We start from the raw sequence: 18569 nt of genomic DNA, 5'->3' as shown, positions 1-18569 counted from the left end.
CTTCTTTATAAGCTTTTTTTAATAGATTTGAGTTAAACTTATTAGATTCAAACACAGAAAAAAAGTCATTTTACTGAAATGCTAACAAAGCTACTGAACACATTATATATATACATCATTAATTAGCTGGCTAGGTAAAAAGCAAAACTATTTTAAGTATATACGAGTAACTTCAGTTTAGTAGTTATTAGTTATCAGTAGGAGTAGTCATTAATAGCTTTGAGTTATCCAAAACACAAGATTTAGTAAAGAGATACCGAAATTCTTGTTCCTCTTCATTGTCACTTTGCAGAAGATCATCATTCAGCTCTTCATCTGACAAGTCTGACTGATTCTAGGTTTCAGAAAAAGTCAATCATGAACATAAAAAAGGATATAAACTTTTAACTAAGCACTGAAACTACTGAAACTTCTGAACAGTATGTATTTTTTATTAAGAACACATCCCAGACTAAGACCATATCTTCAATGGAATTACCTAATTCAATGAGAAAAAATACGCTACACAAGAAAATTAACATTGACGGTCTTATGAAAATTTACAAAACTCAAATCTGCCTGGCTATCAACACTTTTCACTGATACATTCCTAAACATAGCCAAATATGACAACCCACTTGAGAAGTACCAGGAAGAAAGAAAGGGTAGCCTTAGCACTCTTATTTAACTGCCTCGTGACCTTGACGCATCAGGCAAGTCAAGAAAAACCACTAAGTTACTGCAGACTCTAGACACCAGAGATATTTAGGAGACTGGAGGAAAGGATATGATGATATGAAAAAAAAATAAAAACCATAATTAGTTTGTAAGTGAAGAAAAAAATTAGAAGAAAATATTGTGCCTTTTCTGAACTCCTCCTAATTTATCTATCATACTTTTAGTTGTCTTTTTTTTTAAAATAATTACCCACTAGGATACAGATAACTGCAGTTTTGCTCAGCAACATCATTTCCATCCCCTAAAGTAATAGGGGCAGAAAGGTTATACAAGGGTACATTTATCTGGAAGTACTGGGATGAGATTAAGGAGAAGTAAATTCAGCCTAAATAGCTCAGGGAAAAAGTCCTGAGAAATCTATTATTACTCTTCCATATGAGTCAATACCCACAGATACTGCTCAGAGCCCTGTAACATGGGAAACTGAAAACAAGAATAGAAAAAGCACAAGAACATGTAATACATTGGAGAAATTTAGTATTGGTTAGTACTCCTATGGCTTTTTTTTTTTTAGATAAGTAAGTAGATTTATCAACTCATGTTTCAACTACAAAGATGTACCTAACGTTAACTGCTTATATTTTTGATAATTGCCTACCACATATCTGCAATCCCTATCCTCCTGGAATCTTATTTTTCAAATGAGTACATGAGACAAACAAACTTCCCACCTTTAAGAGGGATTAATTACAGAATAAAGATGCTAATTTCCAACATTTTGAGTGTGATTATAAAAAGCTACATAAATTATCACTCAACTTTTTTAGATCCGTGTGTCTTAGCAAACCTATTCATCTCCAACTAAAACTTCAAAAGCTATTTTCTAAATTAATTCATTTAGCAGATAAAGAGGTGACTAGTCAGTTTTGATTTCCCAAACAGAAGCCCTGTTTTCTCCTGCAGATATCTGACAAATCCAAAGATACAGTTATTCTTTTCATAGAGTTCAATTTTGGAAATAGGTATCAGAGCGAGGAGTTTAGGGCAGACATGGGGGTATTTGTTTCTGTTCTCCAATGCTGCTTCCATATTCTTCCCTCACTGGAGAAGGGGAAATCCTCTGCCTACTCATTAGACAAACAAGTGGACTGTGGGCAGTGAGTACATCTTTAACAGACACCACTGACAGCTTTTTTAGTTTTTCGCCGGTAAATACTGCTTGTATTTTGATTTTAACAGCCAGGAAACTGGCAGCTGAAGTGAATTCTCCAGAATGTTAATCAGCACTTAGGAAGCATAAATGGGTTTTTTCTTGGATTTTTTTTAATTGTTAAGTGAATATAAGCTACAGAGAAACTGATTTTGAGAACCATCTCCTTTTTGAACTGTGTGTTATGAGAACAAATACTATCTCACAAAAAAAAAAAAATTCTGAAAGTTTTATTTTAAAAAGCCACACCTGGAGGTACTTCACAAAAGGAAACAGAGCTCTGGGTGCAGTGTTGGGGCAACAGGGCAAACCTCAGGTACCTGTAGCTGTCAGACTTTGGGGAGGTGACCATAAAACACAAAGTGCCATACCATACAACAGAAGTGAGTAAATTGAACAACATTCACATTTTAATATCTGTAATAATTCACTTCAATGCCTATCTCTTACCTTTTTGCCAGTTAGCAAATCCTCTCCAAGCAAGTCATCATCAAGTTCACTGGAAAATATTAACAAATTAAAGAAGTTGAAAATTAGAAAACAGTAACAAACACCATACAGTGTATACACCCTTCAAAAAACTAACTTGAGGAGAACTGCTGTTGAGGATGCACAAAGCTTTCCTATTAGTAAAGCATTCAGCAAGTTAAAAGAGGAGATTATATATAAAAAATGCAACAATAGACTATACATATTAAATAATTGTTTCATTTCCATGTGCTTTTCTTTCCCTGTTCCTCCAACTATAAAACAGTATGCAGATCTAGACAAAGTGTAGGCATTTAAAACAAAACACAGTCCCCTGCTCTAGGCTGGGGGAGTTTGGTTTTCAAGGCTGTTTGGGCATATTGTCCAAACTGCTGTTTCCCACTTCTCAAGAGGAGAAGTGAGACATATAGCTACTGATCTCAAACAGTTCCAGGAATGACTGAACATTAACAAATAGAAATTGTTTTGTCACTGCTGTAATATTAAACACAAATTGGGACACAAGACATACCATACATCCCAAAGAGCAAACTGACTAGAATTTAAGCATGCACTTTCAGAAAGAAAGCTCTACGTAACAGAAATGGTTTCCGAAGAATTTAGACCCAAAATTGAAGTAGGAAAAAGTCACTAATCTCTTCAGCTGTCAGTAATCTGACAAATGTACCAAAAGGTTTGAAATTATTTCCCAGCACTATTGGTCCACCACTGACAGCTTTTAATAAAACCACAGTAGAGAATTCCAAAAAAAAGCAAGAGTGTGTTTTATAGCAGCATTCAAAGACAAAAAGCAAGTTCAGGAAGTAAGAATTTCCAATAAAAAAAAAGAACAGAGGAGGAAGCAAAAGATTAAATTAATTATCTAACATAATTAGGGCTATTCAACACATTACTAAAAACTGCCTTGGTGTGAATTTTTTAAAAAAGATTAAACATTTGATCTATGGAAGTCATGCCATATGTTCTCTAGATTTTTAAAAGCTTTGACTTATTCCTTGATAGTAAAAAAAATTACCACTAACATATAAATGAAGCTCATAGCAGAAACAAAAGCGTTTCACAGAATTCCTCTCAAAGCCTATTAAAATATTCAATATTTTCATTGATAAATTAAAAGAAGAAACATCACCATTGGTAACTTTTTGAATAAACACAGTAACAGTGATAAACCTGCACAATAAAGCAGGCCTATCTCAAGCTTCTTTTAATATAGCCAAGTGTGAAGATTCCCCCAGAAAGAGGGAACAGAATTACCAGAGCTGACTACTAAAAACAACAAAAAAAACCCCATACCAACAACAAAAAACCCTGAAACAAAACAAACAAAGAAAAAAACATACTAAAATATTCTAGGTTAGTTGAGAAACAGACAAAACCAAATGGTTGCAATGTGATACCACATAAAAGCACACAAAATAAGTTAAACTGGAATAAAAGTAGTTCCAAAGGTGACTCACTATCATCAAGACACAAAGGTCTTTCTAAAACCACAATTCTAGGAAATTAAGGTTAAGAGTTCACTGCTCTCAGAAAGACAGACCATTTTTCTCCCCTTCCTCAACTCCCAATACTTAACGTTCTTCCCACTGAATAAATTCAGCTCAACAAATGGAGGAAGAGAAAATAATAATAAAAAGAAAGACAACAAAAAGTGGAAAGTTTTCTGCCAGTGTAGAGAAATGAATAATCCCAGAGATGGGTCCGAACAAGCAAATTTCAGCAGAAGTCAAGAAGTCAACTACTAAATCAGCCCTGTCATCTCACAGGATAGCACCAGAACTGCATGTTTTTCCCAAACCCAAGGTTTGGGCTCCTTATAGAGATAAATGTATAAATTAACAGCCCGTGATAAAGATGTCAGACTGGCTGTTGCTGGCCTCCAATTTCATGAGCATGCCTCATTAAACATGAGCAGTAGCAAGGACAAGTGTTTCAGAAAAAGAATTTGTAAAAATATGTAATGGGAAAAATTCTCCAAGAACAATGTTACATTTGTATTCCCAAATAACAGGGGCCTTCCAACTCTCAGTTATCACCCTCCAGTGTTTGAGAACGGAAAGCGATCTGGAAATTGAAAATTATTTAAATGACTGGGGGATGGGACTCAGTTAAGTAGAAACACAGTAAGAGTTGATGGTTGATCAAGATGTATGACTAACAGTTCACCCTCCCCCACAAAAAGTGATTTATGTTGCAAAACAAAGCATGAAGGATTTAAAAAAAAAGAAAAGAAAAATCAACCAAAACAAGTCTACTGTGTCCATTCAGCCTTTTTCCATCTTCAAGAAACTGTCCTATACTGAACTAGGCGAGTAGTTAAAAAAAATCAAGCAATTACATTACACAACAACATATCCACATCCAGCATTTGAAATTGCACAGACAACCATAGAACTTAACACTTCTGAAGATAGCCTGATGATCTAAAAAGAATAAAATAATGATAAAAATTCCAAAGCATGCAAATTTAATAATATTCTGATACAGTAGTAAAAAAATTTTCTGAAACGATCAGCAAGATGAAACTCTAGAGTATCCAGTACTGCACCTGAAACCACTTCCCTTACAATTTCACTAAAAAAGTAGTGTTTTTCTCACCAATCTTAAATTAAATGCAGCTAATAGTGCTTCAAAGTCTCAGCTTAGTGAAACTACTCTATAAACTTTCTCAAATCCTATAAAAATAACTTTGTCACAGGGAGTTTACAACTTCCGATACAACAGCTGTTTGACTCTTCCAAATTTTCTAACGCATTAAGAGTAGGACAGCTAAATCCAAATGTGACCAGCCAGCACCCAAAAGCCCACTTATTCACACCATGAAGTCAGCAAAAAAGTTCAGAAAATATTCTAAAAGTATTTTGCCTGTAATATTGGCTTCAGTATTTCCGAATACCCAGAGCTGGGAGGCAGCACGGTACAGTGACCCAGCCTGAACACGTTATTTTAATTACACTCTCAAACCAGCTCAGTTCCTTGATGCAGTTCACCATCCAACCCTCAAACAGCTGTGCTGGCATGACAGAGAGCAGACACCCTCACCAGCACACAGCAGAACACCCTGTACACTGAACCTATTGTCCAAATTCCTTATTTGCTCTTACCTCCTAGAGCAATGAAAACCACCCACTTAACCCAGCAGAAAAGCTCCGGAAGAGGAAACTAATCCCTCTGGAATGACGAAGGTAGAGCGGTGATTCACTCCACGGGCTCAGCTCAGTGGAAAACTACTTACGGTAAAATTTGTTTACTACAGTCACTTGAATGATTATTAGAAAAGACAAAAATCTACTTGGAATGGGGTTTTCCCCTTTTTACAGTGAAAACCAAGTCTGAGCAAGTCTCTGTTATTAAAAGCAATAATAAAAAAAAGCAACTTCATAAAAAATGAAAAGTTTTTTCCCAGGAAGGATAGACAAGTCTAGCCAACAGCTTCCGTATAAAAGCCAGAGGGCTTTCGTATAAAAGAACATGCTCTTACTCTCCCCCAAAATAACCAAGTTCATATATACCTCTAAATCTTTACAAGTCCTATTTTTCAAGAGAAACATATACCTAACGTTCCATTACTCTCCCAAAATGTAAAACTCAAGTCGGACTTTGATAAGACCTGAAACATCTATTTTTAAAAAAAGTTAAGTTAGGCAAATTCAAGTACTAGCAAAAATCTATTTAAACCATTGAGATCTACTAAAGATTTAAAAGGAAAACAAGGATGTTAATTACACACCACAAATACTTTGTATTTATCCAATTTGAAATGGTATCTCTTCATAGTGCTGTCTATATTCCTTAAGGCAAGTATATGTTTGGCACAATCTAGCATCGCCTGACACGTGTAACAGCCAACATCTTCATTAATAGCTAAATGTGCACTACTCTAAATGTTAGAACACAAAGTGCCAGAATGGGAAAGAGAGCAATGTAATTCAGTATACAGAAACTGAAGATGAAAATATTCTACCCACCTGTCCCAGTCGTCATCTCCAGCTCTTCTTCTCCAAGATCTTTCTGCACCAGGCTTATCAAACTGATCAAAGTCATCATCTGTAAAGAAGGTGACTACATTAAGTAATTCTTACTGAAATGAAAGGTTTCTGAAGCAACCACTCAGGTGGGATTTTCAGGAGGGGGTGTTGTTTTATAGATTATGCAAAAATACCTTTTCTGCTTCCCATTTTAACACAAGAAAAACAGATAAATACCAACTTCAATAATAGAAAAACATAATGTATTATGTAGCTTCCCCCTTCTCACTATCAAGGTCAGGATGACCCAAGGAAAACATATAGAGCATGCGATACATCACTGGAAAAATACTGCAACCAAAGGTCATCCCAGAGACAGGAGCCCCCAGAAACCCATGAAACTGAGGTACAGGGAAGGAGGTGAAGGGAACCCCATCTGCCACATCTCTGCTTGCCTTGGGGGCCACAAGCTCATCTACCCACACTGAGCCCGCAAAGGTACTTTGAAAATAGAAGTAAACCTCAGGTCAGCAGAAGGCAGGATGATACCAGCAACCCAGAACAGAAGAGAGAAGTCAGGTTCCCTCTGCCAGTTACCTCAACTGGGGCAATAAAAACACTGGAAGTCACCGAAACAGGTTCCATTGGGTACCAAAACACACATATGCCTTTAAAGATAAAACTGATGCTCCATATATTTCTCTCATGTACCCTCACATTAGCCTATCAAATCACAAACTAAGCTTTTGCATAGCTTAGTTTGTAAATGACAATTTCGCTACTTAAAAATATTAAATCTTCTGTTTATCTGCAAAAGAAATGCAAAGCTCGTCTGCTCTGTTCAGACATCCAGATGTCATCTGTAAACTGGAAGCACATACCTTCAGAAACACTCAGTACTCACTATCCCATCCTGTGGCTACAGCCTAACAGAGAATGCACACCTGGAATTAGTGTCTCACCACAGACTTTAATAACTCCTATAAGAGTCAAACAAGTGGGAGAATAAGTTACGCTCAACAGATGGGGAAACTGGCTGCAGTTTAATGGTCTTCAAAATACAGGCGGATGAGCAATCCAGTCCTTGCAGCCTGACAGTCTGAACTGGTGAACACTAAGATGCCATAGTCATAAATAGCTATGAAAGTAAAGCTGCTCAGTGTGAATTATGATGCAACACAAGTCAAGTGTGGCAACTCTTTTGTTCTGAAACAGTAGGTAAAAACAATTCCCTTTGATTAGGGTCCCCCTTTTACTCCCTAGAGACACTTTTATATTTTATCTTCTATATTTAAACTAATTTACATGGGCTAACACCACTGAAACAAACAGATGTTTGAGTAATGTAAAACAACTATCACAACCTCCTTCAATTCCAGTCCCTGTTTCATCCACAGGGGAAAGCCAGACAGATCCAAGCATTTACTATCTTCCGCTTGAACACTAAAGCACCCAATTTTGTGGTCTCGGAAGAAAGCTACCACTTTGCTCTCCTTATGGTCATTCAAAGCCATGCTGCAATGATTATCTTAGTGCACTATCATTTTAAGAGCACAAATATCCTGCACAGTCATTGTTCTTACAGCTGGATTGCAGTAATCCACTGACTTGATGTAACCACCTCCAAAGATCCACTTAAGGTAACGTGACTGGTTTTGCAGCAACCCAAATTATGAGTGTCCAAGTATTGACTAACACAGCTCAAGACAACCACCACCATCAGGAAGACAATAACTTTTTTCAGGCTATGCCTCCTTGCTTGCAAGGTATTGTTATTTTTTCATTCCAGGGGCCACCTTTGGAACTCGAGACCTGTATTACAAACAAACACCTTTTGAAGACAAGACCTTAGCTCTTCAGAACACAATTCTTACACAGATGGACCTTCACATCAGCCAGGTTTAAATCTAGACAACATAAAGTTACATGCCAAACTCTTTTTCTCTGTTGAGATTTCCCTACAGCAAAACAGAACACTCCTTGGTATATTTCATAGTACTTTTCCAGGCCAAGATAGTTAAGCTTCATGGCCATAAAAACGCTTCAGTATCAAAAGAGCTCCTGTCCAGCTTCTAGTATAGACCTGGACCCCACTCAGTCAACGTCACAAACTTCCACCTTCCAGCTCCACGTCCTACTCCTTATTTATGAGCAACTCCTACCAAAATCCAAAGCTGAATTACATCCGCGCGAAGGCCTTTTCACAAGTCCCATCTAGCGGGATGCATACCAAAGCCTCAAAAAGGAGTGGTCAATCTGTGTGTGGAGACCACAGCTTTTGAGAACGGTTCCACGTATGTCCCCCCACCACCTCCCTGTTCTCATCTCTTCTCTCCCTGTCTCATCACACACTTAACAATATAGAGATCTTTAGGACAGAGAGAAACAGCTTTTCTTTTTTATGCTTATGTATTCTGTGACAGCTGACATTGATAATGAGCGTTACAAATGATGTCATTTTGACATTAAATGTTGTCAGAGCCCAAAGCAGGTTGTAGCTCTCCTTTAGAAAAGGAGGTCACAAAAGTCACGCATCTACAAATAGCATTCACTGCTGGCTTCCTCATTTGTGAGATAGCAAACGTTGAAATGGACACAGGCCTTACACCTGCAGTGTGATGTGATACCTAGCAAACAGCAGCAAGGCATCTTTTTTTTTTTTCCATTTCTGAAACTACATGTATTTTCACTTTTCTCTTACCTGTCTAGGCAGTAACACTGGGAAATACCAGTAAACAACCATCAGTATAACATGTAGGGATGTTTCTCCTTGAGAAAATCTTACAAATCAATGTTTGTGTCAAGTATGGTTAAGTGCCTGTAAAACATTAACTTGTACAGAAACAGGAACATTCAGCATCAGCAGAGCACAAAACCTCCGAAAGCAACAGCCAAGGAATCTTTTTTTTTTTATAATTCTCAGTACTACTGTGTGGGAGGTGAGGAGAGAAGGGAAACAAAGAAATGGAAATGAGGGAAACCCATCAACATAAGCTCTTTAAGCAGGAAAATGTCCGTTGTATGAGATGGAAGAGGTTTTGTGTTTCTTCCAGCAGTATCAGTGCAGCCTAGAAAGGTAGCTGTACATAGCGACTGTTGCTAAGACATGCCATGCAATGGCTACAGCTCCCTGTTTCAATTCAAGGCTCTCATGGCAAAGCTCACCAAGATACGTGCACGTTAGCTGGGTATCAATTGGAAGATCCTGACAGGCAATCACTAAACACACTAAACCCCCTCTCTAATTTCCAGGCAGCACTAGAAGGGAAAGAAAGAAACAAACAAGACCTACCAAATATCCAAAAAAGCACTAACTGAATAAGTAAGAAGGACAGACCAGTTACACAGGAGAACAGAAGAAGTAGCCCACCACTTGGCTGTCCTACTGCAGCTCTAAGAAAATCACCATTATCAAAGCAACAGAGAAGTTGCAGGATGCTGCAGAGACTAACACTGGCTACTTTATTAGACCAGCCTGTCTCCCAAGGACCTGGGAAGCTGTAAACCAGAACAAGCACTAAGGCAGCCAAACACACTTGGTTCCCCACACTAAAAAGTTCCTATTCGCTTTATTCTTACCCTGGTGTAGCACCAGCAGTGCCATATGCTGTTCTATACAGCTTCTCTTTTTTGGTTTTAGGATATATGCCCACAACTGTTATACTTTTTCCTGCTTAATAAGAACAGAGCATCCACACAAGGAATCCACAAAAATAAAAGCTTTATTTCCTCTTTGGCCATGCTGGTGGTAGTTTCTAAGTCTGTGGACACCCTTTCAATAAAATCTTCCCTGATCATTTTTCTATGTAAAATGGAAGTCCTAAGCTACACAATCAAGTCTCACAAGCGTAGGTGAATCAGCAGGAACACTGCAGAGCTCTTAACATCTTAAAATGGTACCAATATAGCCTAAAAAGGCAGCCCTACATAGCAACTGTTGCTAAGATGGAGTATTTTACTGCAATGAGATGGCCAAGGCTTCTAGACTAAGAAAAACAACTGATGACTATTGTTTGTCTTCCTAGAAATACACCTGCACGCTTTCTGGAACACTGTCCACATTCTACCTCGTAAATCTTAACAGTTCAAAATTTTGTATTTTGCTTAGCTTCAATATTACACTGTCACGAACATAAAACATGATATTTGGTTTAGACATTGAAACAGCATAAAAGATTTCTCCCTACCCAAAACAAGATGGAGATGCCACAGTGATCCAGCAGTTCAATGGATAAAAAAGTATTATGCACTGTTTGTCCAACAGGTCTTTATTAAAAGACAAGTAACTAAGTAATTAAGCTGCACTGCTTTTGGTCAGAGCTACTAAAAAGAAAAAAAAAAAGAAAAAACACAGAGGAAAAAAGTGATTTACCACATAAAACCCCCACTTCTCTATCCTTAGATTTAATGTTGAACATAAGTCCATCTTGATCTTTCCCATTCCCTGGTATCATATTTAAAACACTCAACATGACAACTTGACAGCATTTCAAGCACAGGTCTCCAGATTAAAAACATCCTACCACCTTATCTTTATGTAATAGTCTATTTCTACAGAATATTTTTCTTCATATTTCCTTGCAAAAGTTACACAACACACAGGTATTGTAAAGCCTCAATTTTCAAGAACCGAGTCTACCATTTAAAAACAGCCCTATGTTTCAGCCTGACAGTGAACTGAATTCCGGTATCTCTTGCTATGCAATACAGAAGAGTAACAGGTTTCATGAGAAACAACCGTGTCTGAAACACAGGCTGGCAACACAACCCTACTAATAACAACAGCTGAACTGCTGGTAACAAATCACGCCAGCATCTAGCAGTAAAAACACAAGGTCAACAGGAACTCCTGAAGTGGAGCCTGTGATGTAAACATAATACATCATGAAGCACACTATAAATCCAGTCCCATTTATTACCGATAATGAAGCTCTCTGCCCCATCATAACAACCACATTCACTCCTGCTACTGCATTACACACGATAACACGTGCACAAACATACCACACTCTAACACCAACAGTTTATCTTTTCAGGGATATCCATCATGGAGTCTTTATACTGGTAAACAATTAATCATATGAGCCTTAAGTGTCCAGTGACTAAGTATTTATAAGGATGTAACAACTGCATAACATGTCCCTTAACTAGAGTATTTCATGTTTTCTTTCCAAATTACTCCTACATCATAGCATTTAACTTCCTTAAAGAAATAAACTAGAAAAACTAATTTCTACAGAAGATAAGTTTGGTTTACCTTCTTAAAAATTTTTGGAGAGTTTGTCATGATGCAAGGTTAAGTGACTAGCAATAATCAAGAACAGAACTAATTATGATACGCTGCCAGGAACTAAAATTCTCTCTCTCATCACTGCTTGTAAGAAAAAGTGTCTTTATTTATTTCATACTTTAAAAAAACAAAACAAAAACACACCAAACCAACAAAACACTACATCTAAACCCCAAACCACCAAGCCACAAAAAAAAAAAAAAGATCTCCAAAATCTGCCTGGATTTGAAAATATATTTGTTTTGGAAAAACATTTTGAAAGTGTCATAGTCCTTGCCTCACAAACATGCTGAACAGTACACAAAGACCAACAGTTTAAATGAAATCCACATGATCTCAGTTCTCAAATGGCTTTGGCCACCCACGAGAAACTGCAACTCTCCAGAAACTCTCCAGCAGCGTTCACAGCCACCTAAAGTTATAGTTAAAACTGAGGGCACAGTACAGCAGAATATAACACATGACCAATCACATTACTTGGGAGGTTTTTTGGTCAAGTCATTGACATCCATCATCTTAAATTATTCTGGACAACAAGTTTTGTGACCTAAAAACTGAGGTTTAGTTCATTTAATGCAAGAAAGCATGGCTTGGCTTCTGTAAAAACAGATGATACTGAGGCTACGTTTAATTTAGGCAACCTGAAATGAGAGAATGATCAGAAGAACACGACTTTCAGTGAAATCTTGTCAAGGAAGCATAAAGAGATTAAAAAATGCGATGCCTGAAAGCAAATCTGTCTGCCACAAGCTCATTCAAGTAGTAATGTTTTTTGGCACTAGTCCTTAGCTGGTACAATAGCCCATGATCATATATTTGTATTTCAGCAATTGTAAACTCTATAGGCCTTTGACACAGGGGAGTTTTAGTGTATGCACACTCCAACATAACCAGTTGCATCAGTCTACCTAATAAAGCAGGATGCAGTACCCACAGAGACCAAAACAGGGCCACCACTCTTTCATTTTAGGCACAAATGCAGAATGTTATTTCCAGTCCCTGTGGGCTGCTGGCAAACAGCCTGAAGTACAACAAACTCAACTGAATTTGTTAGACTGGAGAATTTTTACTACCTCTTTGAATTGCACAGTGACCCACAACACAGAGAAAAGTTTGCTGTTTGCTGTGCTAGCAGTATAAGCTTTTTTCCCAATTTTTATCAACAGCTTCACAAGAGGTTTTTAAAGCCACTACATTGCTGAAAGCACAATAGCAGCCCTCAGATAAATTAAAATGAAATTAAACTGATGACAGCTTAGATTCAAGCTCAAGGAATGACATTACACACTCAAAGGCAGAGAAACACCCATTCAGCTACTCTTGGTACAGGACTTCCAGCAGAAATATATGGCAGACCTATATAGATGGGGCCCTCTTCCAGCCCCTCCTCTGCCCCATTCCCTGTCATGATTCACACCCCAATGATATCTACACTCAAAGTCTTCTAGACCACTGAAGTTCATCAGAAGTGAATTAATCTGAAAGGAATAAAACTTGTAATAGTTTCCCCTCACTTCAGTATGGCAGACCATTGAGATAACAAGTGTTCCTTACTTTGTTTTATTGTTTACCCTGTAACTATATCTCCCTAAATCAGATTACTGCAATCAATTTACTGCTAGATTTTAAATAGCAAGAAAAAAAATCAGCATCTATACAATACAGTTGTTACATTACACTACATGGAGAAAATCACTAAATCATAGAACAGCCGAGGTTGGAAGAGACCTCAAAACAGCAAAGGAATTTGTGAAGTAAAATGAAGCTGTGAAACGTTCCCAGAGACCTCACAGATCACCACTTGAAAACTTTCCAGTTTATGTTTGTGAAACCTCTCACCAAAAGAGCCTTCACCTTCACCTTTGAAAGCCTAGCTGTGCCAACACAACTCTCTGCTCACCAGAGTACATACGAGTACTTTACTCTTATGAATCAAGTAATTATTTTCCAAGAGCTTAAAAAATTATAAATGACAAGTAAGTCCACACATGCTGTCCAACAGACATATCACCTTCCTTCCATCCCATCGGATATATTCAAATGTTCAGCTGACATAGCCATTTCACATTTCATTTTTCAGCCCCGCATTATATCTTTACAGAACATTTAAACTTCAATCTGCATCTTCAAAGCCAAAACTATCTCACTTTGTCAACCTGCAAAATCATCAAATTAGCACGCTTTTTTTTTCCCCCAAGATGTATTTCATACTACTTTACCACTCACTAGAGCTTTTTTCTTTTTGGCAAAGAGAACACTGGGGTACTGTCATCTCCATATTTTAAAGTTTCCTCTACCACCACCCCAAAGAAAATCCAAAACCTAAATCCAAAACATCAGTTCTTATACTTAAAACTTTAATTGACCAAAAACATTTAAGTCAAATAACCCTTAGTCCTGGGCTTTTCGCCCTGTATGCTTTCTTTCCCATTTGTTACCACTATTGACTTTAGGTAGTGGCCCCTTTCCAAAGAGATATACCACTGCTGCAAGCACTAGGCTTTTTTAGCAGGTTTTGGAAGTGTATTTAACACTTGAAAAATGTATTCAACCAGGAATTTTCCTTGACTTGGATATATCCTTGATATGGACATAGGAGTGCAATGCCTCCAGGTTTCTCATTCAGGCAAGTGCTGCGCAGTGATCATCAAGACTAAACAAACACTGTTTATATGTAGCAAGGATTATATTTAGTTGGCCACCATTTATTGATGAGCACAGTGTTAACGCTGAACAAACAACTTCTTGTGCCCACTTAGTACAAAGGGATCCTAATTCATGATTAGACACAAACAGTACTCAACAACAAAAAAAAACCCTAGCCTTGAAACAGAAATTTCACCACTTATTTGAGGGCTGTCTATTGCATAGACATTTGTACATGAAAGCACACTTATTCAACTTGCAGCTGAGTTTTACACAAAAGAACTAAAATGCTCCAAGTGACACTTTCTTTAAACTACTCTGTCCTTATAATACTAGATAAAACACTTCCAGAGATAGAACATGCATGCCAAGTTTACTTCCACATCACAAATCACCGATCTGAACCACAGAAACTAGCACAGAGGTTTTTGCAAAATAATTTAAATGTTTTAAAATATTTAACAACATTAAAGCAATGTCTAAAATACTCAAATATTCACTGTTTTAACAATCAGTGCTTTCCTTCCTAGCCTTTTTCCCAAACCCCTCAATTCCTAAATTTGGGAATTTCTTCATAACATTTACCTTCAGTAGGAAGCTTAATTGTGTTTATGTACTTTATTACATACATTGTTACAGCTAACAATGGTGAACAGTCTGACCCCATAGGTCAGTGGTCACGAGGATGACCCACACTCTTCTCCACGACACCTACTTACAGAAAAAACACTGACTAAAAACATCACAAACTTTTGTACAGACAAGGACAAATAGATCAACTGCCAACTCCTGACCAGTCTTTATTAAAACTGTTATTCCTCGTGAAAGCAAGGCCCACAGCACCAGAAAGAGACATCTTCTTTTAAATATATCTCTCTTGAGCACCTCAGTGTGACCCACAGAATCACAGAATCTTCTAGTTTGGAAGGGACCTTAAAGATCATTTTGGCCAACTGTCAAGCCAACTGACAATGACAGAGACACACACAACAAACAAGGAGCATCATCACTAAACCATACCTCCCAGCATTTCATCAACCTGTCTTTTGAACACCTGACCCCTGCAAGTCCTTCTTTTAATAAATCAACCAAATGTTCTCATTTTAAGATTTGTTTAATATACCAATCAGAACCACACAGGGTTTTGAACTGTTATTTAAAATGCTGGGAGAATGGTGTCCTTCGTCAAGAACAGGAGGAGTGGCACACCTGAGAGCCTTGAGGTCAAGCACTGACTTCACATATTACACTTTCCAAGTGAGACCCTGTGCTTCTGGGCAGTCTGTAAAATAAATTATAGCTACTCCCCATATAAGTTTCTCAAACAGATCCCGTACGGCACCCTATAGCTTTAGAAGTATAGGAATCAATATATCTAAATATATCTAAGTAAACACACCCATCCCACCCTGAGGTCCCGCACCTGCGGTGAGCGATGAAGCTGTTGCCCCCTTCCCGGCCCTGCCCCGGCCAAGGGGAGACAGCAGCTCCCATCACCGCACGACGCCCGCTCCCGTCAGCGAGAGGAGCCCCCGGGGCCCTGCGGTGCTCCCGCCTGTGCCCCCAAGTACGCAAAGCTCGCCGCCCGAGAGGCCGCCCGAGAGGCGGTGGGGGGTGGCGGCGCCACCGCCCCGGGAAGGCCCCGCGGCCCACGGCTCCCTCGGCCCCAACGGTCGCTCCGCCGCCAGCCAGGCGTCACGCCGCGCCCGCAGCCAGCCCCGCTCCCCCAAGCCAGGCCCCGCAACCCCGATCCCCCCCGTCTTTCCCTCAGGCGAAGCCCTTCGGGGCCGCGGCACCCACCTGCGCCTCCTCCCAGGGCGGCAGCCATGGCTCTTCGCCTCGTCCAAGAGGCGGCGGCTCCCGGCAGCGGCCCCGTGCCGCCCCGAGGAGCGGTGGGGAGTGGAGGGGAGACGGGGAAGGGCTCGGATTCAGCGCCCGGCGGCTCCCCCTCCCGCCGCTCCTCCGTACGCACCCACCGCCGGAGAACAACAAACTACCACAACATGGCGGCCGCCGCCGTCAACTGTCGGCCCCGCGGTGCATCATGGGACGGCGGAGGACCGGACCCTCCCTGGCGGGGAGGGCGGGCAGCGGGCGCCGCTGATTGGCTGGCCGGCGCCCTCCGCGCGTGCGCTGGCCCACCCCCAGGGGCGGGGCGGGCGCGAGTGCGTCTGCGCGTCAGGAGAGGGGCGGGGCTGCGCCTGCGCGCGGGGCGGTGAGGGAGTGAGGCCGCGGCGGCGCAATGGCGGCTGTGATGGCGGTTCCCTCCGGCCTTGGGTCAGCAATGGCTCCGGGGAAGGGCCGTGGAGCTCTGCCCGAGCGGTTCCGCGCCCTGCCCGGGATCCCTGCGGGCAGTCCGTGGTGCCTGGGCCTAACCACCCCCTCACGGGGGAGCAGGCCCGCCGGGCTGCGACTCACTGCTGTCCGCGGCCTGGCTCCGTGCGGGGGAGGCCCAACCGGCTGCGGTGGTTTTACCTGCCCGGGACAAATAGTGGAGAGTGGGAACGGGAGAAGGAGGCGCAGCTTTTTGGCGCTCGCACACTTCCTCGTCGAGGATCTATTTGCTGAAGTGAGAGGCAGCTCTCAACAGCTCTGAAATGCCCAGTGCCCATCAGGCTGCATGCAGGCTTCAGTAGGTTGTAGGTGAAGTTCGGCTGCCTCTTGTCTGAAAAAATGGCCCGATGAATCAATGGGATTAAAATAAACCATGAAAAGGACAGTTTGAGCCCTGTTTGGTAGGTCTGTGGTCGTCTCGTCTTTCAAGGCTTGCATATGCAGGGGAATTAACACTTGTTTAAACTAAACTAAAATAGTTCAGGCTGTGTAGTTCTTGCTTCTCCACTCAAACCTCACCTGGGTACATACTTTACAGGCTCAGCGTCATAACAGGCTAAATAGGTCCTAGTGATCTAGGACAAGGGATAATAGTTTTAAGCTCAGAGAGGATAGATTTAGATTAGATATGAGGAAGAAATTCTTTCCTGTGCGGATGGTGAGGCACTGGAACAGGTTGCCCAGAGAAGCTGTGGATGTCCCATCCCTGGAGGTGTTCAAGGCCATGCTGGATGGGGCTTTGAGCAGCTTGGTGTCCCTGCACGTGGCAGCGGAGTTGGAACTAGATGATCTTCAAGGATCCTTCCAACTCTTTCTAAATCCAGTTTTACTGCAAGCTAGAATTCTTCTAGCCCTTTCTTTAAGCACTTCCTTCCTGGGTGCTTAGTTATGTGCTCTCCCTCTCCTTTTCAAATGACTTAGTGATTGCATGGCCGCAGAGTAGATCAGTTTGGATCACGGATCCCACAGTAAAATAATTCACCAAAAAGAGTTGTCCTTTTGAGTTTCCTTCCTGCCTTTTCCTAGTTTTCCGTTAAATGGGGGTATCAGGCCTTGTGCCGTTCTGCTCAGACCAGGTTAAACACAGTATGAAATTGTGCTTTGATATAAAGCAAGCTTCTCGGTTACACTACCTGTGAAGAAGCCAAATCTGATCTAAAACTGTTTAATGGAGCCTACTATAACAACATTAGTTCAAGTAAATGGCAAAACTTTCCCAGGTGGACAAGTCCTCATGGAAATAATTAACAATGTTAGTATTTAAATTATCGGCATTATCTGATTAAACCCTCGCTATGAGAATAGGGAAGTTCTCATGTCACTTTGTTCCAAGCTCCCTGCAGACTTATCTCTGCATTGCATTTGGTCTCATTTTTTAGGTTTTCTTCACAGCTGTACAGCTAGAGATTTATTCTTTACGTATTCTTACAAACTCACAGCCAAATTCTGACTTTAATTTGGGAAACAGATTCAATCAGTAATTGATGCTTGCTGATAATTTAATAGGTAGTCCATCAGTCCAGCTCTGATTGCCTGCCGTGGAGGTGGTAAGTTAAGTGAACACTACAACTGTCAATGATAAAAAACCATGGTGATTTCAGTGGGGCCAGGGTTTCAGCCATGGCTCCTTGGTATCCTCTTTTGGGTAGCTGGTTTGCAACACAAAAGGATTTCCTGGCCAGGGAGGGAGTTTGCTGGGCCCTTTAAAGGCTGGATGGAGAAGTATGTGGGGCGAGAGTCAGCCAGTCTCGGCAGCAGCCTGTTACAATTCACAGCTCTCGACATAATTCTCTGTGTCCCATCCGTTTGAGACTGGGAAAGGAAGTGTTAAGCCTAAGGAGTGTTCACAACGAGTATCTTTGTGGGATTCAGATGCATAGAGGAGTGCATTTTATGGGTATTTTATGCTCTATATTTTTGCTCATTTTGTTTATGGATTTGATTTCCATGACTGACAGTCCAAACACAAATCAGG

General features: G+C 40.4%; 1 protein-coding gene across 7 annotated transcripts in view; it reads right to left on the bottom strand.

Moving 5' to 3' along the window:
- The window catches only part of RBM33 (RNA binding motif protein 33), a 95516-nt gene extending 79306 nt beyond the window's left edge, over positions 1-16210 (bottom strand). For all 7 annotated transcript variants that reach the window (XM_014944946.1, XM_014944947.1, XM_014944949.1 and 4 more), the window contains exons 1-4: positions 16061-16210; positions 6325-6403; positions 2318-2366; positions 258-334 (exon numbers count right to left, since the gene is read on the bottom strand). In XM_014944946.1, the coding sequence (XP_014800432.1) occupies positions 258-334; positions 2318-2366; positions 6325-6403; positions 16061-16088 (233 nt within the window). In that variant the 5' untranslated portion in view covers positions 16089-16210. The remainder of the gene's footprint in view (positions 1-257; positions 335-2317; positions 2367-6324; positions 6404-16060) is intronic.
- Between the last annotated feature and the right edge of the window lie 2359 nt (positions 16211-18569).

This window comes from Calidris pugnax, unplaced genomic scaffold (assembly GCF_001431845.1).
Source record: "Calidris pugnax isolate Ruff unplaced genomic scaffold, ASM143184v1 scaffold54, whole genome shotgun sequence".
NCBI classification, from domain to species: Eukaryota; Metazoa; Chordata; class Aves; order Charadriiformes; family Scolopacidae; genus Calidris; species Calidris pugnax.
Note: the sequence above shows the minus strand (reverse complement) of the source record. Positions and strands in the feature narration are given on the sequence as shown.